At 44.1% G+C, this 21,878-nt stretch overlaps 1 protein-coding gene across 3 annotated transcripts in view; it reads left to right on the forward strand.

The window, feature by feature from the left end:
* The window catches only part of LOC306798067 (T-cell activation Rho GTPase-activating protein-like), a 43,519-nt gene that overhangs the window by 4,895 nt on the left and 16,746 nt on the right, over positions 1-21,878 (forward strand). For 2 of the 3 annotated variants that reach the window (XM_079297871.1, XM_079297873.1), the window contains exons 1-2: positions 2,177-2,245; positions 2,773-2,861. In XM_079297871.1, coding sequence (XP_079153997.1) covers positions 2,192-2,245; positions 2,773-2,861 — 143 coding nt within the window. In that variant the 5' untranslated portion in view covers positions 2,177-2,191. Of the gene's footprint in view, positions 1-2,176; positions 2,246-2,772; positions 2,862-21,878 lie in introns of those variants that run through there. The other variant, XM_079297872.1, reaches the window with a different exon arrangement.

The raw sequence follows: 21,878 nt of genomic DNA on the forward strand, positions 1-21,878 counted from the left end.
ATAAATCCCTTGTATTTGAAGTGAGAGGAGGAACATGAGGTCCAATATTTTCACTTGTGTATACACACATCACTTGAAATATAGAGCTTATTTAATCTTGTTTATGTGCATTTGGTAGATGAAATTGTGGCAACTTCAGAATAGAGTTTATATATAAGAATAGTATTAATAGAAAAAATTTTATTTACACTTATCTGGGGAGAGGAACAAAACCATTCTTTCCCACAGTGCAGCCCTCCTTCCTTGCTGTCCTGTGACACATCAATCCAGGCACCCTGAGCATCCTGCTGCCACCATCTGTAACCCCCATGCCCATTCTGGGTGATGCTGGGAGTGTTGCATTTCCCTGAGCATTCCCTGTCTGCTCTGCACAGAAAGTGCCTTTTGGCTGGTCCTAGGTGGGTTCAGAAAAGAGTCCTGGCTGACCTCTCGGGTGTTGCACCAGGTTAAGGAACTGGTGTCTGCCCTGCCAAGAGCATCTTGTTTGGGAGTTTGCACTGAGCAGTCCTTGTGGGTTTAAATGGAAGCAAGATGACAGCGCTGACATGATTATAAGCTGGTGTGGTCAAAGTCAGGATACAAGAGAGTAAGCTGGGGAGAAAATGGCCCTCTACCGTGTCAAGATTCATCCTCACTACCCCTGGAGGGTGCAGCTATTCCCATTGTTCTATCCTGATACTGCAAAATCAGTGATGAATAGACCATGCCTTCCATGCATATGGTATTTTAACTGGAGCTAAAAAACTTAGCCCAGCCACAGTCCCAGTGGGCTCAAGCACAAAAACAACACTCTAAAACATCTTAGGATGATCTTAGAAGGATAACTTTTCTCCAGAACACATTTAACTCCATGAGCTCAGCAGTGACTTCTGTGAGAGCAACAAAAGCTTTGTCACGTGCTGACCTTTTGTTGAGCAGCAGACTGCAGAAGAACTCCTGGTAATAATGAGTCAATACTGAGAAAAAACTTGCTTCTCTGATAACAGACATATGTACATAATCAGCAATTTCCAGGTTCATTTCTATGACTTCAGATTGCATATATTTAGGTATTTGTCAGAGGAAGGCAACAAAATGGGCCATGATTGTGCAGGCATGGGAGCAAGCACTGCCTTCAGAAACCAGCTCCTCTGCAGGTGTGAAGCAGTGTCACCTACTCCTGTCACACAATGTCCCACATACAGAGAGGCCATTGGGCTGAATATACCAGTGTCAAATGGTATAAACCAGGAGTAAATATACAAATCTCTCCTGTCTTTCGTTGCTCCTAGGAGGAAGTGGTTTTCTAGTATCCCAGTGCAGTGCTGCTGCAGCTTCATGGCCACTTTTCCCTGCAGCCAGAGCAAGGTGACTTCTGCTGCTGCTGCTGCTTTACTTTTTTCTGCTGATAATAATGGGGAACATCATTCATCTCCTCTGGGAAGCTGTATTTGCTTAGCTTACATGGGCCATGGCACCACGAGGTGGCCTCAGCTAGCTGAGCTCCCCGTCACTCTTCTCAGGGTCTCAGAGATCTTCAGGGAGCACACGATGCCTCCAGCTCCACTCCATGGATTGCAGGTGCCTGCCCTGGTGCTGGGCTGGTTTGCACTGACTTGGTGAGATTGTGGTAGAGAAGATCTGCAGATATCACCAGCAGGACTTGTTTGCCATTTGTATACTGCATGGGGTGATAAGCTGCTAACATACTTTCAGGAGTAAAAATTGAGAGTTAGAGGTTAAAGCTGATGAAATTCTGATGAATTTGAAAGAAAGTTCAATAACAAGCAGATGGTGTTTTTAATCATTCATTTTCCACTCAGTTAATAAGGCCAAATGTTCAGAAAGTTCTCTGTAAATATATCACCCTGATTTTCAAGTATCTCAAAAAAATACTGTAACTACAACTTTAATAAGACAGGCATCTTCCCAAAAGGGCAGTAACCTGCCCTTTATTGGCCTCATGTCAACACTTGGCAGTAAGTAGCCATTTCTTGCCTCTGATGCTCCTCTGTTGTGTCACTTGTTCCTAAAATAGCCTCGTTCCTTAGCACTCATACTCGTGTTCAGATGGCAGGCAGCCACACAGAACCTACTGTCCCAAAGCACAGATTGCAGAGATTGTAGATTTTTAAGAGGCAGGGAGCTTCCCTGTGGGTTTGGAGGAGGCATCTTACCCAGCTCTAATTGAAGACATCGTGGTTCTCTCTGCATGCTGGGCTCACTGAGAGCAGCCTCCTCTCACCCTGCATTACAGAGTGTGGAGGTCTGTATCCAGACCTGTTGGTCCAAAGGTCTTTTACACTCAGGACAGAGCAGTGAAAACTTCTGGGAAAGGACGTGGCTCCTGTTCTCTGAAGCCTGCTGCAGAAGTGGAGAGGGAAGAACAGTGCCCTACAAGTGTCCATGTGTCCCCACTGCCCATAAAGGAGCTTGGGTTGAGCAGCCTCTGTGCAGACACTGGTGCTGAGCTGGGCAGACACCTGCTGGGGTGCCTGGGCTGGTGGCCCCAGGGATTTGCCCTCGGTGCTGTGGCTGTGCACCAGCCTTGTCCAGTGCCCCTGAGCTGAGCTGGCCCTGTGTGACAGCAGCTGTTGTGCTGACCACAGTGGGGCTTGGAGCCTTCACACTCGAGGGGAAATTTGGCAACATCCAGTAGTTAAGAACACAAACACATATTCCCCTCCCATACACACTTTGTAGCAATGACTCCTATAAATGCTCAAATCCCTCACCTTTGTGGGAGCTTTGCTGTAGGATGGCAGCTGATAACAAACTTATTCTTGTTTTCAGCCCCTCAAGACTGTTCCTTCCCGCCGGTGTTCAGCACCATCACTCTTATTCAGCAAAGGTTTGAGCAAGCCATGGTTACCTTCAGCCAGGTACGTGCATTGAGTGTCTGCACAGGTGTTTGGCACTCAGGAGTGAGGTGATACACCTTGGCTTGTCCATGCATGTGTCCTGTGGCTCTGCTGTCAGTGTCCTGCACTAGAGGACCCCAGGCACTAGAGGACTCCCCCAGGTGTGGGAGTGTACCTGTGGTGCCTGGGGTGCTGGAGCTGGCAGAGTCATGTCTGCAATGGGGGCTGCTGGTGTATATGGGATGGACAGGAGAGGTGGTGGGAACTGCACTTCCAGGCATTGCACCCAGCAGCTCTTCTCACCCTCCCACCAGGCCTGTGCAGGAAATAAGCCTCTTCTCTCCATGTCTCCCACCCCATGCCAAGGGCCATGTGCTGGCTCTTTGTTCATATTAGTTTCTGCTAGTGCTGTTGAGAAGTCCCCACTGGCAGTTACTCATTGGTGCATTCTGATTCTTTGTTTTCCTCCTGTTTTTCTTTCTTTTGAATAGCAAAACCTCCAACACAGGCAGAAGAGTTGGTTGTGATAGCATTTACTGCTTTATTTTACTACAGGTCATGACTTACTTACACAAATCAATGGGAAATACCTGCTGATCTTGGTGGCAGTGCCTCTTCCTTGATTCAACTATTTCTAATAAGCAGAACACTGTTAAGTGAACTGCAGTTATTTCACCACAATGCCCTGACTTCCCCTCAAACAAACCCAGTGCAATTAGTCAAACAGCACTGCTATCTGGGCATGGTGGTGTTGAAAGTGGGCTCGTTATGTGCTACAAAAATATAATCCAGGGGAAAGGCAGAAAGGGCACCAATATCTTGGATCTTCATCTTTCAAAAATACGAGGTCTTGAGCACTCCTTGTATGGGGAAGGGGGCAGTTGTGCTGTGTGGCATTTATAATTAATTATTCGGCAGTTATGTCTCTCTTCAGAGAGAGAACATTTTTTGCATTCATTTCTTGACATGAACATCAGGAGCTGTCAGACTGTGAGAATGGCTGAGTTTAACACATTTTTCTTTTGCTGGAAACATTCCCGATTGAAGTCTGTGAAGTGAACACCTCCTGCCTTGCCATACGGCTCCATCTCAGAGCCCAGAATTGTCCTACAGCCCAGGAGGACAGGAGGAACTCAAATACTGAACGAGTGCCTAGGATTCACTGCTCTGTTTTCATTGGTTCTATAATCTGGTAGGTGTTATGAGTGAAAAATACTATCAAACCCCCCACTCTACCGTCCTCCCCACAATAGCTACATAGTCCAGACACCTGCAGGAAAAAGGGGCTGTTAATGTCACTATAGGAAGGAGACAGCAGCATCCCTGTGTTAGCTGGTCATGGGGGTGATCAGCTGGAGGGGCAGTTGTGCCTCTTGCCCAGCCTTGAGTTCTTCCATCCTTCAGCTTTGGTTTTTGGACATCTGTCTATGAGAACAGAGTGTGCTAGGCAGGAAAGTTGTCCCAGTGCCTTATCCTTACTTCATGCTTAGTATGGGCCCTCCCTCTCATTTCTGCAGGCGGCAGCATTTACCAAGAGCTCCTGCAGAGCATTCTCAGTGGTCTAATCCACATAGTTCCTGGTGCCATCAGCTAATTTGCAGCTCATGCCAGCACCTAATTTTGCTCCTTCAAGCTGGGATTCAGCAGAAGCTGCTGCCTCCCTTTGCCCTGAGCCTCCACATCGCTCTCCAGGCAGTGTGGGCAGGAGAGCTGTGATGGTTTTCACTCTTTGCTCCTGTGGGTGGCTGCCTGCTTAGCCTATCCCTCAAGGTGTGCTAATCCCAGCAGCCTGGACATAGCCCCAGTTTATTCACTAGCACCTGCCTCACAGCACTAATGGCCATCAAGGCCTTGAATCAGCTCATCTTACAAAATGAAATGTCATTTCTACTGAATACATTGGAGTCAATGAATACACAAAGGTCTGAAGTGTAGAAGAGAGTTGTGAAAATCAGGTCAGACCCAGCTTCCTTTGTGCTGCACACACAGCCCCTCTCTGAGACCTCACAGCCTCGTGACCAAGCCACTGGTGGCTTCACTGTGGCGTGAAGCAATGGAGAAGGCCCACACAGCCCTATGGAAAGTGATTTTTGAGTGTTTATGATCAGCCCAATCTAATCAGCCTTAAAAGGAAAAATGTCATTTGTGTTTCAGAAAATGCTGCCTCTTGGGCAACAGTCCAGACTTGCTGTCTGCAGACATGGTCTAAAGCCCCTGTACCTATAGGAGCAAAAAAAGAAAAGCCTCTATTAAACTTCACAATAGGAAGGTGGAATTGCTACAAGTAACCCACCTTCATAAAGCTGTCATCTTTCAGGATGGGGAGCAGTCACAAATGAAATATTCCCTGATTTTCTTCTATGCATATACCACAGAGCACTTACTGGAACACCATCCTGCATAGCCACTATACAGTGAGGATGAATTTCACATTGCAGCAGTAGCCTTTGTGAGTTGGTTGCCAAACTGTGAACCATCCAGTCCTGCCTGTTCTCACTCTAAATTTGATTTTTTTTTCCTCCTTCAGAACTTCACAAACAACTAGACTGGGCTAATGCAGGTGATTGCTGGGATTGAACCATAAATAAATAATTTCTAGAAAATGGATTAATTTTTTCATCCTGCAGTTCAATGGTTTAGAAACTGGTATCATCCAGTCCTCAAACCAATTCCTTATTGTAATAGCACACAGGTTATATTCTATCAACTAGTGCAGATCCAGGCATTGCATGAAGAGTTGGCTCGTGAGATAAAAGTCACTGAAGTGTCTGGTTTTTAGCCTATTGAGAAACCATCAGTAGCATTAGGAAAAGGTAACATAAGCATAATTCTGTGCTTACTTTCTGGTTATTAACCAACAGGCCAATCAGAAATCCTTTGAATTTATGTTAGAAAACTACCAATGATAAACTTTAGGAAGTAAGGCAAACCTTTTGCTTCAAAGGAAACAGCCTCCATAACAAACTGAGATCCTAAATAAACTTATTCCTTGAGATATCTAGAGGATATTTTCTGAGAGTTGATGTTTAATGTATACCAGACATTTTGTGTACCTCTGAGGCTGTGTTTGCATATTGCTTATTCAGTGCCAGCTCCTGACAGGGAAGACATTAATTAACATGCATCCTCTTCAGATATTCAGGACAGGATTCCTACTCCACACGTTTTTCACGGAGTTTTCCACTGATGTCGTGTTGGAGATGTCAGTGCCCCAGACCAACCCTTGCCGTGGCTGCAGATGCAATTGCAGGAGCTGAGAGGAGCATGGGGCTGAAGATAGCACTCAACTGGCTTTCAGGAGAGTGAAGCAAGGCTTATCTGCAGCTCTTAGTGTGACATTTGGGAAAGTCATTCAGCTAATGACTCTCTTGATTTCTAACCTGATAATGAAGCTAGCACTGCATTTCCTTTCTTTTGGGGGGTTCTTCACACTGAAAAAACAAGGAGTGGGGGAGCCTGAGCTCTGTGTGCTCTTTTCTGTGTTACCCTGGCTCCTTTTGCTGCCCAGCCAGCCAGGTCTAAGCAGGGAGGCACAGCATGTGCTGAACTCTCCTACAGGGATGCTGGATCCTGTCCCAAAACTGAAGATCTGATTCCTGTCATCATGCAACCCCATTTATCTGCCTTTTTATTCTTGCCATATTCTTGCAAGTTAAGAAAGCTCAGGCAGTGTCTGCAGAGATGCCGAGGGCTGGGTTGTGCAGAGCCTGGGGGCTGACAGCTGAGACCCTTATGGGGAAGGCTGTGGTTAAGGGAGGTAGGAGGGTTTCTGGCTGGCCACAGAACTGAAGTGGGCAGGTGTCAATGACTCAAGTGAAGGTTGCTGCAAAACATGATCTCTGATGGTGAAATCACGGAGGTTGCTGGTAACACCACGGAGTTTTATGGGTCAGCTTGAAGCTTTGACTTCCTTTCCATACCCTCCCATGACTCCTTGACAGCCATACTGGTCCTGCCCTTCACTTTTTCTCTTAATTCACTTTTACTAACCTCCATTTTTCACAGTAACAGTACTATAACAGTATAATAACAGTACTGTGAGTTTTCTTTCATAGACTGACCAATGGAAAACCAATGAATAAAAATGTAATACTATCACAGGACCAGCTGAATGGCAGCATAGCAGGCAGGATGCTGCCTTTTAGGGGAGGGGTGGGCATCCACCCCCAGCTCTGGTTCAGACAACTTTCAGCATGACATTTCGCCTCTATTCCAGAAGTCCCCATCTGTAACCGAGGGTTAATAATGCTGTCTTTCCTCATAAGGATAAGGATATGGTGAGGAAAAGAAAAGTTAAGAATAGAGTGATGGGGCTGATTAATTTGGAAGTAGGTATAGGACAACCAGGGATTGCAGAGACCTGGAGCAAACCCAAAAGATGTTTTTTTCAGGGTATGATTTGTCTCTTTATTAACTCGTAGCATAACAGGACTCTGATACATGCAGGAAAATACTTCATATTAATTAAGAGCAATTTCCTTGAGAAGGAGTTTTGTGAAAACAGACCTATTTATAAACACAGAATAATGCATCCAGCTTCTCATGTGGGTTTGTTCAAAACAATTCACAGAAATTGTACTGCTGAGAAACTGAGAGGCTGGCTAACATTATTATAGAACATGTCTTCTTTCTTTGAAAAAGTTACATTTGTGTTGGAAGAAACTAACACTGAAAGTATCACACAAACTAAAAGGCTTCTCAGTGGGAAAAATAGGTCATTGTTGTTGGTAGAGTCCTTTAAACTTTTATTCTATCTAGGATCTAACCTAAATGTGAGCTTTAGAAACTTGGCCTATGTGATTCCTCATTTTGCCTTTGATAAATTGATAATATCATGAAAAGCTGCAGCCCAAATGTATTCAATAAACTCCAAAAACATGGGAAGTAAATATGTTTTGAAACAATATTCTCCAACACTGGCTGCTGTTGCCAGAAACATATCTGTGACTCCACGACCAGTGCCAGTGGGCTCTGATCAGATGAGTTCAATGGGGTGAATTGGGAGTGTGTCCCACCCAGGGATCAGCCTGCAGCAGGATGGCCTGCAGAGCCCACACAGCTGTGTAACCAGAGATGTCCAAGTTGCAGTGGACCACAAAGACTGGAGGCTCTTCAGGAATTACTGCCCTGTTCCCACTTAACACCATTCCCTGTCTGGAAGTTATAAACAGCAGTAAAGGTTGATGGGTGCTCTGGTCCCAGTTCTGCTATTTCTGTATTACAGTGCTGCATGATGGGGCTTGAAACCATCATCTGGAGACATCCTACTGGAGATAAACTTGGGAGCACTCTCTCTGTTTCACCTGCAAACTGGTAGGAGCAGAGTGCTCATGAGGTGGCCAGTGACAAGCCACAACCAGCTGCCCTCACAGATGCTGACCTGAACAGATGTTCCAGGCAGGGCAGAATCTGTACTTCCACCAACACATCTTGCTTAAATCAGTAAAACTTTTATTATGTGTCCAAGCCTCAGTCATAACCAACTTATCTCTAAACAGCTAATAATTTCATTTTGCTTCTAAATGAAACTCTGAGGCAAACCAGAAAAGTTTTCATGACCTTTCTGCACACACAGAGCTATTCCTATCTATTTACCACAAGGAATGTGCAGCAGCATGTGCAACGTTGCCTTGGACTTAGCTGAGTCCATCATCACTGCAGACCTCTGGACAAACTCCATAAATGTCCAGTGGTGTTCATGGGATGCTTGTAGAATACAGGATTCTTCATTAAAATTTAAAAAAGTTACACCTAGAGAAGACCTCAGAGGGATGGGGGCTTCAGTGCTGTGACCCTCTTAAAAACTGGGTCTGAGAAGGGAGAGCCTCAAATCGAAAGATGCACTGATGGAAATCAGGAGCATCACGTTGCAGGCTAATTAACACCCATGACAGCTAACATCCTGTCTGCTGCTGGAAAGGAAACATGCTGTGGGTGTCCCGAGGCTGACATTCATGCCTGCCATCTCCCCCGTGCTGCTGCTGCAGAGGGAGCAGCACAGCCAGCAGTGTGCCAGACATGCAGACCACTGGCACATGGGCACTCCAGAACCTCCATCCAGCACCCTCCCATCCTCTGCAGCATGAGGCAGCCCCAGAGGTCTCCTGGGGCTCACCAGAGATAGCTAGTTTGCTCTGCTAGCAAACATGTTGCTGTCAAGGACTTTCCCCATCACTCAAACAGGATTGTCCCTGTCAGAAATTGCTCAGGTGTTACCAGCTCAGCACAGCTCAGCCCCGGCCAGCCAGCCCTTGCCAGCAGCATCTTGATGCCATCTGGAAACTAGCACAAGCTGGACATCCCCAGCAGGCAGCTTGGATAAGCTTTCCTTTGCTTAGAAGGGTGATAGCCTTGGACAGCAAAAATGTGGACTGCACCATGCCAGGTCACTACAGAACCAGGCTTGTGCCAGTATTGCCATTGTCAGTGTTTAACATCTCCCCAGTCATCAGGTGAGGACACTGTGAAGAACCACTCTGCCCTGAGCCCAGGGTGTGGGCTGGGCCCAGCTGTGCCCATAGGGCAGCTCTGGCCTCTTTAGTTCCCTTCTCCACTTCCAGCCATGAAAGGACATTGCTTATCTGCATAGACCCACTCCAGTGCCCCAGCCTCACCTAGGTGGGACTCCATGCTAAAGCCAGAGCAAAACCAGACTAAATGTTTCAGGCTTAGGAAAGTTTGGCATTTTCCTTTTCTGTATTATGTCCAGTCCCACATGATTTCCTGCATGCCCAGAGAAAATTCACTTTGTTGTCCTCCTCAGCATCCTCCCATGGAGGAATACTGAGATTTATGGGTGAATGAAAAGCAAATGAGAGCTGAATCCTGTTGTTACCCCAATGCAAAGGCACTTGGCATGTCCTTGTGCAGCCCACTTATGACAGTGGCAATGGGCACCTTTGAGATCAGGAAGGCCATGGGCTGTAGGGCCATCTCAGTGCTATGAGAAGCCCCTTAACACTCATCCTTCCATTGCTCAGGTGTGCCTGAAGTGGTACACATTCCCTGGCAGGAAGTCTTTGGTGTTTATTGAAACTAGGAGAGCCAGGCAAGTCTCATCTCATCAGGGTGAGTCATCTCCAGGTTTGTTTGGAGATCAGCTTCAAATTGTGCCACGATGTCAGTCTGTTTGGATTATTTTGTCAATAATGCAAAGTGGAACTAGAGGGTTTCCTTCCACTCTCTGCTTGTGGTCTCACATTTGGCAGGGTTTTTAAGTTCAGTCACACAGTCATACAGTGCCTCTACTGCCAGGCAATCTCCTGCTAACCAGGCTCAGGAATACTCATCTCCCAGGTTTAGCCAAGCCCGGGTGCCTGTAGCCTCACATGGCTGTGAGGAGCCCAGAAGGGCTCTGTCCTTAAGACAGACAAGATAGATAAACATGCTCAGACAGCTTTTACTGCGTGACACCTGCTACTCCCACTCTTTCTCCTTTCCACACATCACCTCCCACAAATAGCACCTTTCCCTTCAGTCTCCAAAGAATTGGTTAATAGTTAAATGTCAACCAAAGCAGCAAAACCTCAGCAGTTCTCGAGAGTCCTGAGTTCCTTGCTAGCACTCAGCTGGCACAGCAAGCAAGGGCTGGTATACACGTGGTGTGAGTGTGGGTGTTCTCTTGTTGCACGAGAGAAGGGGGTTACTGGAGCATTATCCATGTGTTTCATTCCACATGTCACCCTGTCACCTGCCCTGCAGGGGAAGAGTGAGCTAGGCAGGCAAGCAGATGAAGCTGCAGCTGGCTGATGAAGAACCTTCTTATGCCTTGGAGGTGTGATTCACACTGTGTCACTCTGACTCTGCTCTCTTTGGGGTCCCTGAAGATTTGAGTGTTACCTGGTAGGGGAACCAGGTGTCAATGAGATAGAAAATATGTCTGCACTTCTTAACCCTGCATGAGGGAGGGCAGACTGGAAGGCACAAGATCCCAAGTTGGGCTCAGCCCTGTTCACCAGAAGATTTGCATGGAGGATTTGCCATGGGGGGACTCACAGCTTGCAGAGGTGAATGTCCTTTCTTGCATTCAGGGCAAGTGCAGGTGCCTGTGGGCCACCCAAGCCAATGGAGGGCCCTGGTGTACTGCAGACAGGACCACCTGTTTGGGTTTTATGTGGCAACACAGACCTGTTACAATCTCAAACACCATCCTCTTCCCCTCTCTCATCCCAAGCAACAGTCACTTCCTATTGTTCCCCTCTTGAAAACTAAATAGCCGGGTCCCAGGCTACAATTAGATCTTTTAAAACCCAGGCACTGAAGGAACCAGGGCTGGGGTGCAGTCAGAGTACTTCCAGTGGTCCACATATATTGGTAGATTAATGAGAGACATGGGCATGGAAATTACTTAATCCCATAAAGATATGGCCTGAGGAAATTCTGCTGGTTTTGGCACTTGAAATAAATAGCAATTGCTTAGATTTCAAGTATCCAGTCGAAAGGAAGGGGCTTGAGGAGGACAAAGTATATCTTGGTGCTTCCCATGTAACACTCATCCATCAGGGGATAGACTATTTAATTTTAAATCAGTTACAGACATAAAAGCAAAATTCCACTTACGTTAATGTCAAAATGGAGTTTCACTGAGTTGCCCACCTCTGGCTAGGAAAAGGGATTTTAGCCAAACTCATTGCATCCATTTCCTAGTAAAGAATACAATCCAGAAAAAATAATATATATATATACTTTCTTGATGTATTTCTAAGCCTCTTGTACTGTCTGACCCCACAAAACTCGTCCAGGAGGATGACTTAATCCTCACTGTGCACCCACTGTGTGCAAGCCCTTAAAAATGCTCTTGACCAAAAAGACTTGTCTACTCTGTGAGTCAATCTCTACGCTTGGTATCTGTATACAGATTTACCAATGTTATTCTGCTGGGTTATGAATTTGGGTTTCCTTGAGACTGCCAGTGTAAAGTTTCTAGGGGTCGTGGCATCCCCAGAGTCATGGGAAAGCTGTTCCCACCTCTCCTGCAGTCAAAGGTCCACAGCATCTCTGGACAGATCTGCCCACCAGTGTCTGCATGGTCCATGGCAGCTGGTCTCAGCTTTCCTAAGGAATAGCATAGCTCTTTTATCCTCTGCGTCCATGGTCCATATCTTGCTTTAATTAAGGTGGATGATGGAAAGTGGAACAGGTAACTTCTTTTAAAGCATCTTTCAGGCGTTTATTACCTAGACAACCACTTGTAAGGAAGCTTTTATGTACTCAAAGCTTGATGTGACACTTGGGTATATATAAAGCAATTAGCTTAAGCAAGGAGAATAATTTTAAGTTAGAAAAGTGTTTGAAACAGTGGGACTGAAGAATGTCCAACAGATTGGTATCTGTTTTTTAAAGGATTTTAAAACTTGATGAAACTGCAGAAAGATCCCTTAGACACTGCAGAAGGGTTTGAGAAAGCCCTGATGAATAAATCAGAAGGATATTAGGCTGGGTAACATAGTAAAAGGAAGATCGAAAGATGAATCAGGTTATGTGTGGATGTGTTCATGTAGGGGAAGCAACTGCAAGATGGGGCTCTTGAAAGTAGGTGAAATTGGTTTTAGGAGAAGAAGCAGCTGTGCTTACTGGGAAAAATAAAATGTGAAAATAACCATGCTGTTAATGAGCCATTATGAAAGTTTGAACCACAGTGAACCACACATTCCTGGCTGGGTTCGCTCCAAGACTAACCAGATGAAATTCCAGTGTGTGCATACAGCCTGACTAGATGATTTCATGGACTATTTCCTGGTCTTGTGGATGAACCTATGTGTTCATGATACCTGTTTTCCTAAAGAAAGAAGAAAAATGTGTTTTTTCTGATTGACATTTCCTCATCCTGCAGTCCTCACCTAAGCACAGTTTCCACCAGCCTCTTCAAAGTGTTGTTCATATAGTTCTGTAAGGCCAGGCCAGATCTTACCCTTGGCTTTTCTCTCAGCTCAGAACATGACTCTGATGTGTCACTTCCAGAGCTTCATTGCAAAAATTAAGGCCTAGTTGCAGGATGGCAAATGTGAAACAGATGTCTAAAGGGGCAAAACACATTCAGATGATCCTAGAGAGACAATTCCCCACTTTCTTGGGAATGCAGGAATATTTAACTACAGCCAGGTACACAGTTATAAGGTTTTCCACAGTTGTAAGGTTTCACACATGGTGACCTTGGATCACAGCTTCCCAGAAACCCAGCAATGAGAAACCATGTCCCCTTTGCTAACAGCAGCAACCCTACTGATTATGTCTCACAAATATGAAGTAAAATATATTTTCTTACCTTTTATATTTTTTTTCATAAATCTAAAAATAATCTCCGAAACCCCCCCTTTTAAGTGTTTCTTGGAAAAAACAAAAAACCCCAAGAAACTTTGTAGCCAGTTATAAACAGACAATGGGAAAGTCCTACACTTGACCAATTGTGTCTAGGCTTTGTGTTTGGGGATTTCTCAAAGTTTAACTTCTGTGTGAGTGAGCTCAGAGCCAAACTGAAAGTGAAAGTCAGTCTCTGCTTGGAGCCGTGCTGAGCCAACTATAAGTGTGCTGGATAAATCTGCTACTCCTCTTCTGACTCATACCAAGCCAATCAAACAGGTATTTTTGGAACTGGCTCGAAGAAGAAATTTGAAAGGAGCTTGATTTCTTAAGAACAGCTGTTCAAAATCTTATTTTTGGCAGGCTTCTGGGAGCTTTGGTCCTGAAATTGGAAGAAATGGAAGAAGTTGTCTCACATTTTGAATAGCTGGTGTTCAGCTGAAGAAATGTTATTTTTTTCAGTGAAAGAATTTCATGTTCAGTTAAACTTTTCATGATGCAGAAGTCATTTTTTAAATGACTTAAAAGTTTCAATCTTCCCTTCATTTTGTGAAGAGACAAACATCACCTATTTTTTCCTCAGCAAATTTACCACTTTGGCCCTGCTGGAGGCTCTCATACAGACAGGTGGCTGGGAGTAGCAGCACAGTCAAGTGGCCACAGCTTTGTCCTCAGCACCTGGCTCATCAACCTGGACCTGCTAATGGGCATGTCACTGTCCCCAGGGAATCTGCCCACATCCTAATTTCAGAGAGCCTGCTTAGGGCACAGCTCTCTGGGCTGTTATGCTTAGGTTATAAAAACATTTCCCAGGAAACTGGTAGCAGGTTCTTCATTTGAAAAGCTGGTAACCTTCTGCTTGCACAGACCTCAAGTACCTGTTGTGCCAGGCAGAAACCTGGTCCCTGTGTCACCTGCTATGCTCTGATTTGGCTTAGCCCCTCTGCTATAATAAGCAAGGTCAAAAATAATTGTGCTGATGGTGAGATCAACAACAGCAGAGTCAATCAAGTGTGCCCACCCTCGGACCATAAACCCAGCTTTCCTATACTTACATAACACACTGCCACAGTAACTCCTCCTTACCAGAACAGTCAATTGACTCTGTAGAATCAAAGAGTCACTGAGGTCAGAAAACACCTCTAAGATCATTGAGCCCAGCACAACCTGGTACTGCCAAGCCTACCACAAAGCCATGTCCCCAAGTGCCTCATCCACACATCTTTCAAATACCTCTACGGATGGGGACTCCACCCTGGGCAGCCTGTTCCAGTGCTTGGCAACTTTTCAGTGAATCTAGCCCTTAAGCATTCATCAATGACTTTCAAATCAGCCATCTGATGTTTCTTGATGTACATGAATCTTTCAAATTAGGAGAGCAACTTATATAAAATTTGTGCTCATCTTGAGGAAACCATCAATATCCACTGCTCTTCCCCTCTGGAGTTCAGCCATGGGCAGCTTTCCTCCTCCTCCAGCTCTACTTTTCTGGTTGGATTTCTCCACTTAGGCCCTGCTAATACAGTCTCTCGTTCAGATGCTATCTGATGAGCAGATCCTTCAAAAAAAAATGGAAATGGCAGAGACAAAATCTCTCTTTATTTTGAAAAAAAACTTTGAAATGCAATCATTCAGAAGGACACTAAAGACAGAAAGGGAATTTCCCTCGACAGTCTTAGTGTGAGAGGGACTTCTAAAATAACTCCAGGAAAGTCCACAGCATAAAAAAAAGATTCAAACGTTTAAGAAAAAGTTCAACGTTTAAATGCATTTCATCTGCTTCACATATCATAAATGTTTCTTTGGCCCATTTGCTGGGTAAAATGCTTATTTCAGGGTCCTAGCTCTTGTTTTTTGTAAGCTTTACAGGAAGGAGGAAAATGGAGGAGACCAGGCACCCCTGAGGGAAAAGGTTTTGAAGTTCTTTATCCTCACAAAAAAAAAGAAAAAAAGCATCATGAATCTAGGACCCTGTAGGACATTATTCAGAAAATGCTGCCACTGTAAACATGTGCCAGCTGGATGTGTTGCAATCTAGTGTGTAAAGCAATCTGACTAGTGACTCATAGCAAAGCTTTTGCTAGTGAACCATGATAGATCCTTTGTAGCAATAAAAAGAAAGGTTTTGTGTACCCTTGCAGGCACAGAATGGGTTATGAAGTATGATATTCCTGTCACCCGTTGTTTGTTTTTCAGCTGAGTTTTGCGGGTTTTTTATTTTTTTTCTCTAACAGTTCTGCATACGTGCATCTGAACTCTGTGTAGCTCATACATGTAGTAAAAATGATAGCATCTTCCTGTGTCCTGCCCAGGTAATTGTGCTGCATATTTAGAAAAGCACACTACAAATCAGACTGATTTTTCTTTTCCTGTCAGCATTTGAAAAAGGGACTTTGATCATTCTGCAGGGCCCAAAAAATTTGGTTTTGTTCTTAGAAAGATCCTTTTTTTGGCTAAAATGATCAGCCTAAGCTTTTTTTGGGGGGAAGAAGATATACCAGCTTTTCTGAAAGACTTTCTGCTACAGTCTTAAATTGCAAAGACCCCTGAACAGCTTTCTCTTCTCACAGGCAAAACATCCAGCCTGAATGCAGGTCAATCAGGCCACTGCACTTCAATGACTTCTTGCTTTCCTCCTACATTCAAACAAGTTGGCACTTCTTTGTAAAGCCCACACTTCTTAAATTAGTCAGGGGAGGAATTAATTTATCAGTCTGAAGGGGTGAGAAATAACAAAGGCTGCACCTACTGATTCAGCCTCTGTTGTGGTATTTGTCTTACTAAAGGACAAAGAGCATCTTCTGCTTCCCATCAATGCTATTCATGTCTGCTCAGAAGTGACTGATCAGAGAGAGATGACTGAAAAAGAACTGAAAGACATAAATGTATGCTTATTAATTTCTTCTTAAAGCCAGTTCAGTTGTAGTTTTTCATTTCCATTGTTTAGAGTAATTGAAATGGTTTCAGATATTTTTCAAATATTGTATTACTGTATTAGATGCACTTCCTATGAGGAATTTCCCTAGAAGGCACCCAAACACAGAATTCCTAAAATCAATTTGCAATGTCACTTTTGTGATACCACGATATAGGTCTGTGTTTTGGTTTGGGTTTTTTTCTCTGCTGAGAAGCACAGGAAAGAACAGCTGTCTTTCCTAGTAATCTGGAGTTTGTGGAGTCTTTTCCCCATTTATTTTTTTCCTGGTATGGCTACTAGAAATTGGAAATCTTGTCTTCAGTTTTCTTGGCTGCTTCTTGGGTGACAGATGAAAGTCAGTGGCAACCTAGCTGACACTCAAAGAAGAAAGGCTGTGCCTTTAAGGGAAATGTTTTCATCTACCTTCTTTAGCAGACAGCACAAAAAAAAAAGTATCATTTAAAGGTGCCTTAGAGGGAGAAATAGAGTAATTAAACACAGAAATTTGAGTGAAAGCTCATTAAAGCATTTTTCATCTTGCTTATGTTGCACAAAAAGACTAATGCAATAGAAGAACACTTAGTGAATGCCCCCATTCTTTAACATGACTGTATGCTGCTTTACAGTGAACAAACAAGGTAAGGATCTTTCTGTATATGGCTGAGACAAGAGAATGGTGTGAAAAGCAGAGGCTCTGGCACAAAAAGGCTCTTCTCCCTTCAAGGGCAGCAAGCTCACAGTCCCACTGCTAAGACCTAATGCAAAATGGCAGCATATGTGTGACAGCTTGCATGGATTAGACAAAAGTTTGTTAAGTGTTTCTTCTTTGGAGGGTAGAAGGCTCCAGAAAAATGCTCTGACTCCCTACCAGCAATCTCTCCTTTGAAGCCTCTGCTCTTCTGCTCATAGGGACAGAATCTGATGTACTGGTAAAACTGGAATTTTACCAATGTACTATTATTCCAACTTTTTCTAGGAACACAGTCTTTAATTAAAAAAGAAACTAAAACAGCCTACTCCTATATGCTTTTCTCAAGAGTAAATAAAATTAATAGACTAGAGGCCTGGAAGAAAAGCCTTATAAAGGCATGACAACTGCAACTATTTCTGAAACAAGTAGCATCATTTTCCATTAAAGACAGAAACCTGGATTAAGTGGTTCAGGAGAATGATCCAGCCTGCTGATTTCCTACATTCCTATGTTTTATGTACACTAGCTTTCTTCAGCAAAATGTCCCAAGCTGAAAATTCATCTGCGAGCCGTTGAGTATTTGGGCATGGCAGTTTGTTGTGGTCATCACTAGGGGCTTACCACCACCACACACCTTCACAGATCATGGTTTCAATCACAACTACAAGCAGAAGTTCCAAAATAGCCCAAGAAAGGAAATTCCCCAAGTTGTTTTTAAAATCAGGAAGTAGAAAGATGCTACTAAATTCTCCAGAGCTAATACAAATGCTAGTCTCATTCACAATGTATACCATTCTTACTGAATGCTTCTGTAACTCAGATTTTGTGGGCTTCCCCATCCTTGAGTATATTTTAAAGACAATGGAAGGAGACTGTGTTTGGCTGTTCAGAAAATCACAGCCCCTGAGGATCAGACTAAGTGAAGAAGCCTTCAGATTAGGCGCTGCCTGGGGATTTGCTCTGTCGACACCTCAACACAGTCAGCAAGGAGAAAGGGCAGGGTAGACCTCTTAAACAGATACTGTATGTCCCAGAACTATTATTGATGTGAATTATAAATCTTGCCTGCAAATCTGCCTGGGATGTCTCTATTTTTTTCCCCCAAGTAAAAATGACAGAATTGTGTAAGAACACAAACTCTACCTACCTGTGTATATGGATGTCTGCATTTATTTTGATTAATCCTGGGTTTTTTTCCTTGCACAGGAAACTTTTATCAGAGAACAAAGGGAATAATACTCAGAGGGATTCTGGCCAGCCTCCTAAAAATGCAGGGTTTCTTGTTCATTTTGGGATAAATATATAGAATCCCATCAGCTCAGAGCAGTGGCCTGGAGGTTGTTTGTTATGGTGGCTGTGCATCCAGTATTGTCTGCTAGCTATGGAAGACCTTCCTAAGGCTGGGAGCACTGTCTGCACTTCCCAGCACAGAGTGCACAAGCTGATGGCAGCTGGTGTCTTGAGAACCAGTTACAGCTCCCTGACCTTCCTCCTTGCCCTAGGGGCTGGGGTCTGGCTTCAACATCTTCCAGGTTAGAAAATATTTGCAAAAACCTAGATGAGTGTCAGTGTTATGTCACAGAACAGTTATTTATATTTGGGCTGTTGGATACAGGTGTTAGTGTGTGTGTATGTGTGGTGTTTTTTCTAGTTTCTGAAGGTCTCCAAAGGATTGAAGTCATCTGTGAAAGGTTAAAACTCCTCAAGAGGAAAATGTAAAAAAAATAGCTTGAAGTCACCCACAGGTGGTATTGACAAATAACTGTTTCCCAGGGGTCCAAGAGAATTTTCACCTTGTTTTGGGCTGGTTGAATGCTAGTTAGTGAGGCATGAATGTGACAACCATTCTCCTCTGTGTTACCATATGATATGAAACCTTTCTCTGACTTTTTCAAGTATATTGTGGTTTGTGATTGCTAAGTTGCTCAGCTGCTGAGAGGATGGTAGAAGTGATGAGCATCTCAGCACTTGGGGAAGATCCAGTGGGGCAATAATGACCAGCATGTCACAGACACCAGAGAATTCTGGTCATGGGAATGATCAATTCAGCAAATTTCTAGACAACAAAATGCACACAGTTGCTTTCAAAAAAACCAAACAAAACACAAGTCAAGCTATGTCACTTGACTGGCAACAGTCAAGAGCTCATTTAAAAGAAGTCAAGTGTGTCTGAATTGGAGAAAACTTTCAAGCTTGCACAACAAACCACTAGGCATTGAGGCAAGAGACCAACCAGCTGCCGTGGATCTTGTGGTGCTGCCAGTCATGTGAACCAGGTTTGCAGAGAAAATCTCTCTCATGTGCCTTTTAGACAGTTACTCAGCAGATCAGGTGCCGTGGTGGAAGACTTTCTATGTCCCCCTCTTTGTATTATTCTTTATACTTAAACTTTGGATCTCAGGAGTCCCTAGCAGCCTTAACAAGAAAAATGGGCAAGAGCCCCCAGTCTCAGCAAGGTGAATGTGTGCAAACTCTTACCTTGCTCCTAGTCTAAAAGTTATTATAACTGATCAGATTAAGGGGACTGTTTTTTCCCTGCTTCCTTGTTAGTTCCTTGCACGGAAGCAGACCCCACTTCTAGTTTTGTCAGCCTCCCACACACAAACCCCTCAGAATCTGCCAGTTCCTCTCTGAGGAGGAGGAGGATGCTGTGAAGAAATGTCACCAGTGATTACTTTCTGAGTGCACAGTGGGCTGGAACATCCTCTGGCTGGCACCTGCTATTATGTAGCCTTCACAGGAGGCCCTTGCTGACATGTGCAGTCCCATCTGCTGATCTGCCTCTACTCATTCCTTTTTTGCTTGGTCTGGAGGCATAAACCCAACTGCTGTCCTGGGAGTGTTTGGCACCCTGTGCCCTGGGCAATGCTGAGGATGACCCAGCCTAGGGCATCTCCAGTGGCATGGCAGGCTAAAGCAGCTATTGCAAAATCATCATAAGAAATGAGACATGGGAACCCAGGCTTCTTTTGTCATGAGGGAGGCATGAGAGTGGTATGGACTCGTGCTGCTGAAGGGAACCTAGGCAGGTCAATGAGAAGCACTTCAGGGCACAAAAGAGCAGAGTGAGAACTTCCTCTGGGAAGAACAGTTTAAGAGCAAGGTACTACTGTTGAATACTGTGAGCAGTATGGGTGAAAAGAAAATGGTGGCATTAATTCCTAATTGTCTTTAACAACATTTGGTACTTTCCACCACCCCAAAAGCTGAGTGGCTTGAAGAAAATAATGCAAGGGTATTTGTATCAGTCTGTCTTTAGGCCCCTTCTACAGAGAGCTACAGTCAGCTGGTACATCAAAGGTTTGTTACTAGCTGCTCTTCAATTGAAGTGTAACTATTCCTGGAGGTGTGGAGAGAAGTGTGAACATACATGCACTCTCCCATAGGATAGCTGGTTAGCCTGGTTAGCCTGGTTAGTCCTGTGAAAGGCTTATACACATGGTACCATGGTGAGGTTGTGCCGAAGGACATCAGCGATCCAGTGCCTACTTACAGTAAAGGATATTCCTCTAAAGCAACACCTTACTGTGGCCCCATAAATTAGTCCAAGGCAGAGTTCATTCAGCACACAGTTTCTCTAGGGACACAGTGAAATCTCTTCATTCATAAGATTTTTGGCTGGAACTAGATCTTTGAACCATACTGATTTTTTAGAGACTAGTCATTGACTGGAATTTGATTCGAGTACTATTTAGAGCAATTCATCTCTGAATCCCAACTTTGCAAAGTTTTTGTGCTATATTTCTGTGACAACTCAAATCAAAACCTAGATGCTGAGCCACATCCCCTTTTTCTCTGTGTCCCCAGACCTAGAATTCCAGGCAAGCACCCTGATATTAAATCCATTCTCTGTATATCTGGTGCAGTCCAAGTCATGGTTTTATATTTTTACCATCTATTTTCTATAGAGGTGATTTGGGGGCTGCATCAGGTAGAGTCCCTGTACTTCCTTTCCCTGGTACTGAAAATAAAAGGGATCAAATAGAAAGCACTGCCTAAGTGCAGGATGGTTTTATCTCAGCCATGATTAGTGCACAGTAGTCATAAAGAAGAGCAAACTGGAAGGAGTTGTACCTCACACTGCTGGAGCCTGCCTGACCTCTCCCTGACACTAACCTCATCCACAATTTGCCAAGTCAGTTAGATTCTCAGCTCCTATTTTAATTCAGGGTGAGTGGGTGATTAAAAAGGCAATAGGTCCTTAAGTGACTCTGAGGATCTGGTCCTTGGCTCCACTTCTTCACCAGAGCCCTCAATGGCAATTCCCCAGCACAAGGATGCCCACAGCTGCCAAGGCCAGCTCCAGCCTGCTCCCACTGACATGTTGCAGAAGTTGTGGCAAAGGAGACAAAATCCCACCAGTGGGCATGTGCTGTTTCCATACCCTCTTCTCTTCCAAGGAACAGGGACTAGGATGATACCCATACCATAAAACAGAGCCCTCATACATGTGTATCATTGTGAAACCCCCATTCTGTGGTTCCTAATGGAAATTCCCCATCTTGAGGACAGAAATTTTTACTAAAAGTGATACACTATTTCATGACAGCAGGCTTTTATAAGTGCTCTCTCATAAAGCCACAATCCAAAAAGAGAGGTCTGGGATTTTTTCCCTATTTTCTGTGGAAACTTTTCCCTGTTTAATTTTGAACTCCACATAAACAGAATGGGTATTTTACACCTGGGATGCCTGGAGAGCCACGCTGTAGGAATGGCTCCCTATTTGGTTATATCTCCATGAGTATAAAAACAGTCACACAAACCACTGTGAGAGAAGGCAATTTTGGTGGGAAAATTCCTTCTGCAAGACTGGTGGCTTCTTGCACATTGAGAAAAAGAGAACGAACAAAAACTGAATTTTGAGGAACTAAAATTTGGATCTGCTAAGCAATTGTAAAGAATAAAAAAGAGAAGGAAGAGAGGAGAACAACCAGTGTCTGACTGTAATTTCCTTTTAATGAATTGTCTCTGTATAAAAAATTAAGCAACTACTTTCAAGCTCATTAAACTTTTTGATTTTTTTTTCAGTAAGTACAATATCTGGAAACTAAACTGGAAAATACAGGCATGATTCCTTATTTTCATAAAAATCATTTTATGTACACAGAACACTGGCCAAACCACAACCAAA

This window comes from Erithacus rubecula (assembly GCF_903797595.1).
Source record: "Erithacus rubecula genome assembly, chromosome: 2".
NCBI lineage: Eukaryota > Metazoa > Chordata > Aves > Passeriformes > Muscicapidae > Erithacus > Erithacus rubecula.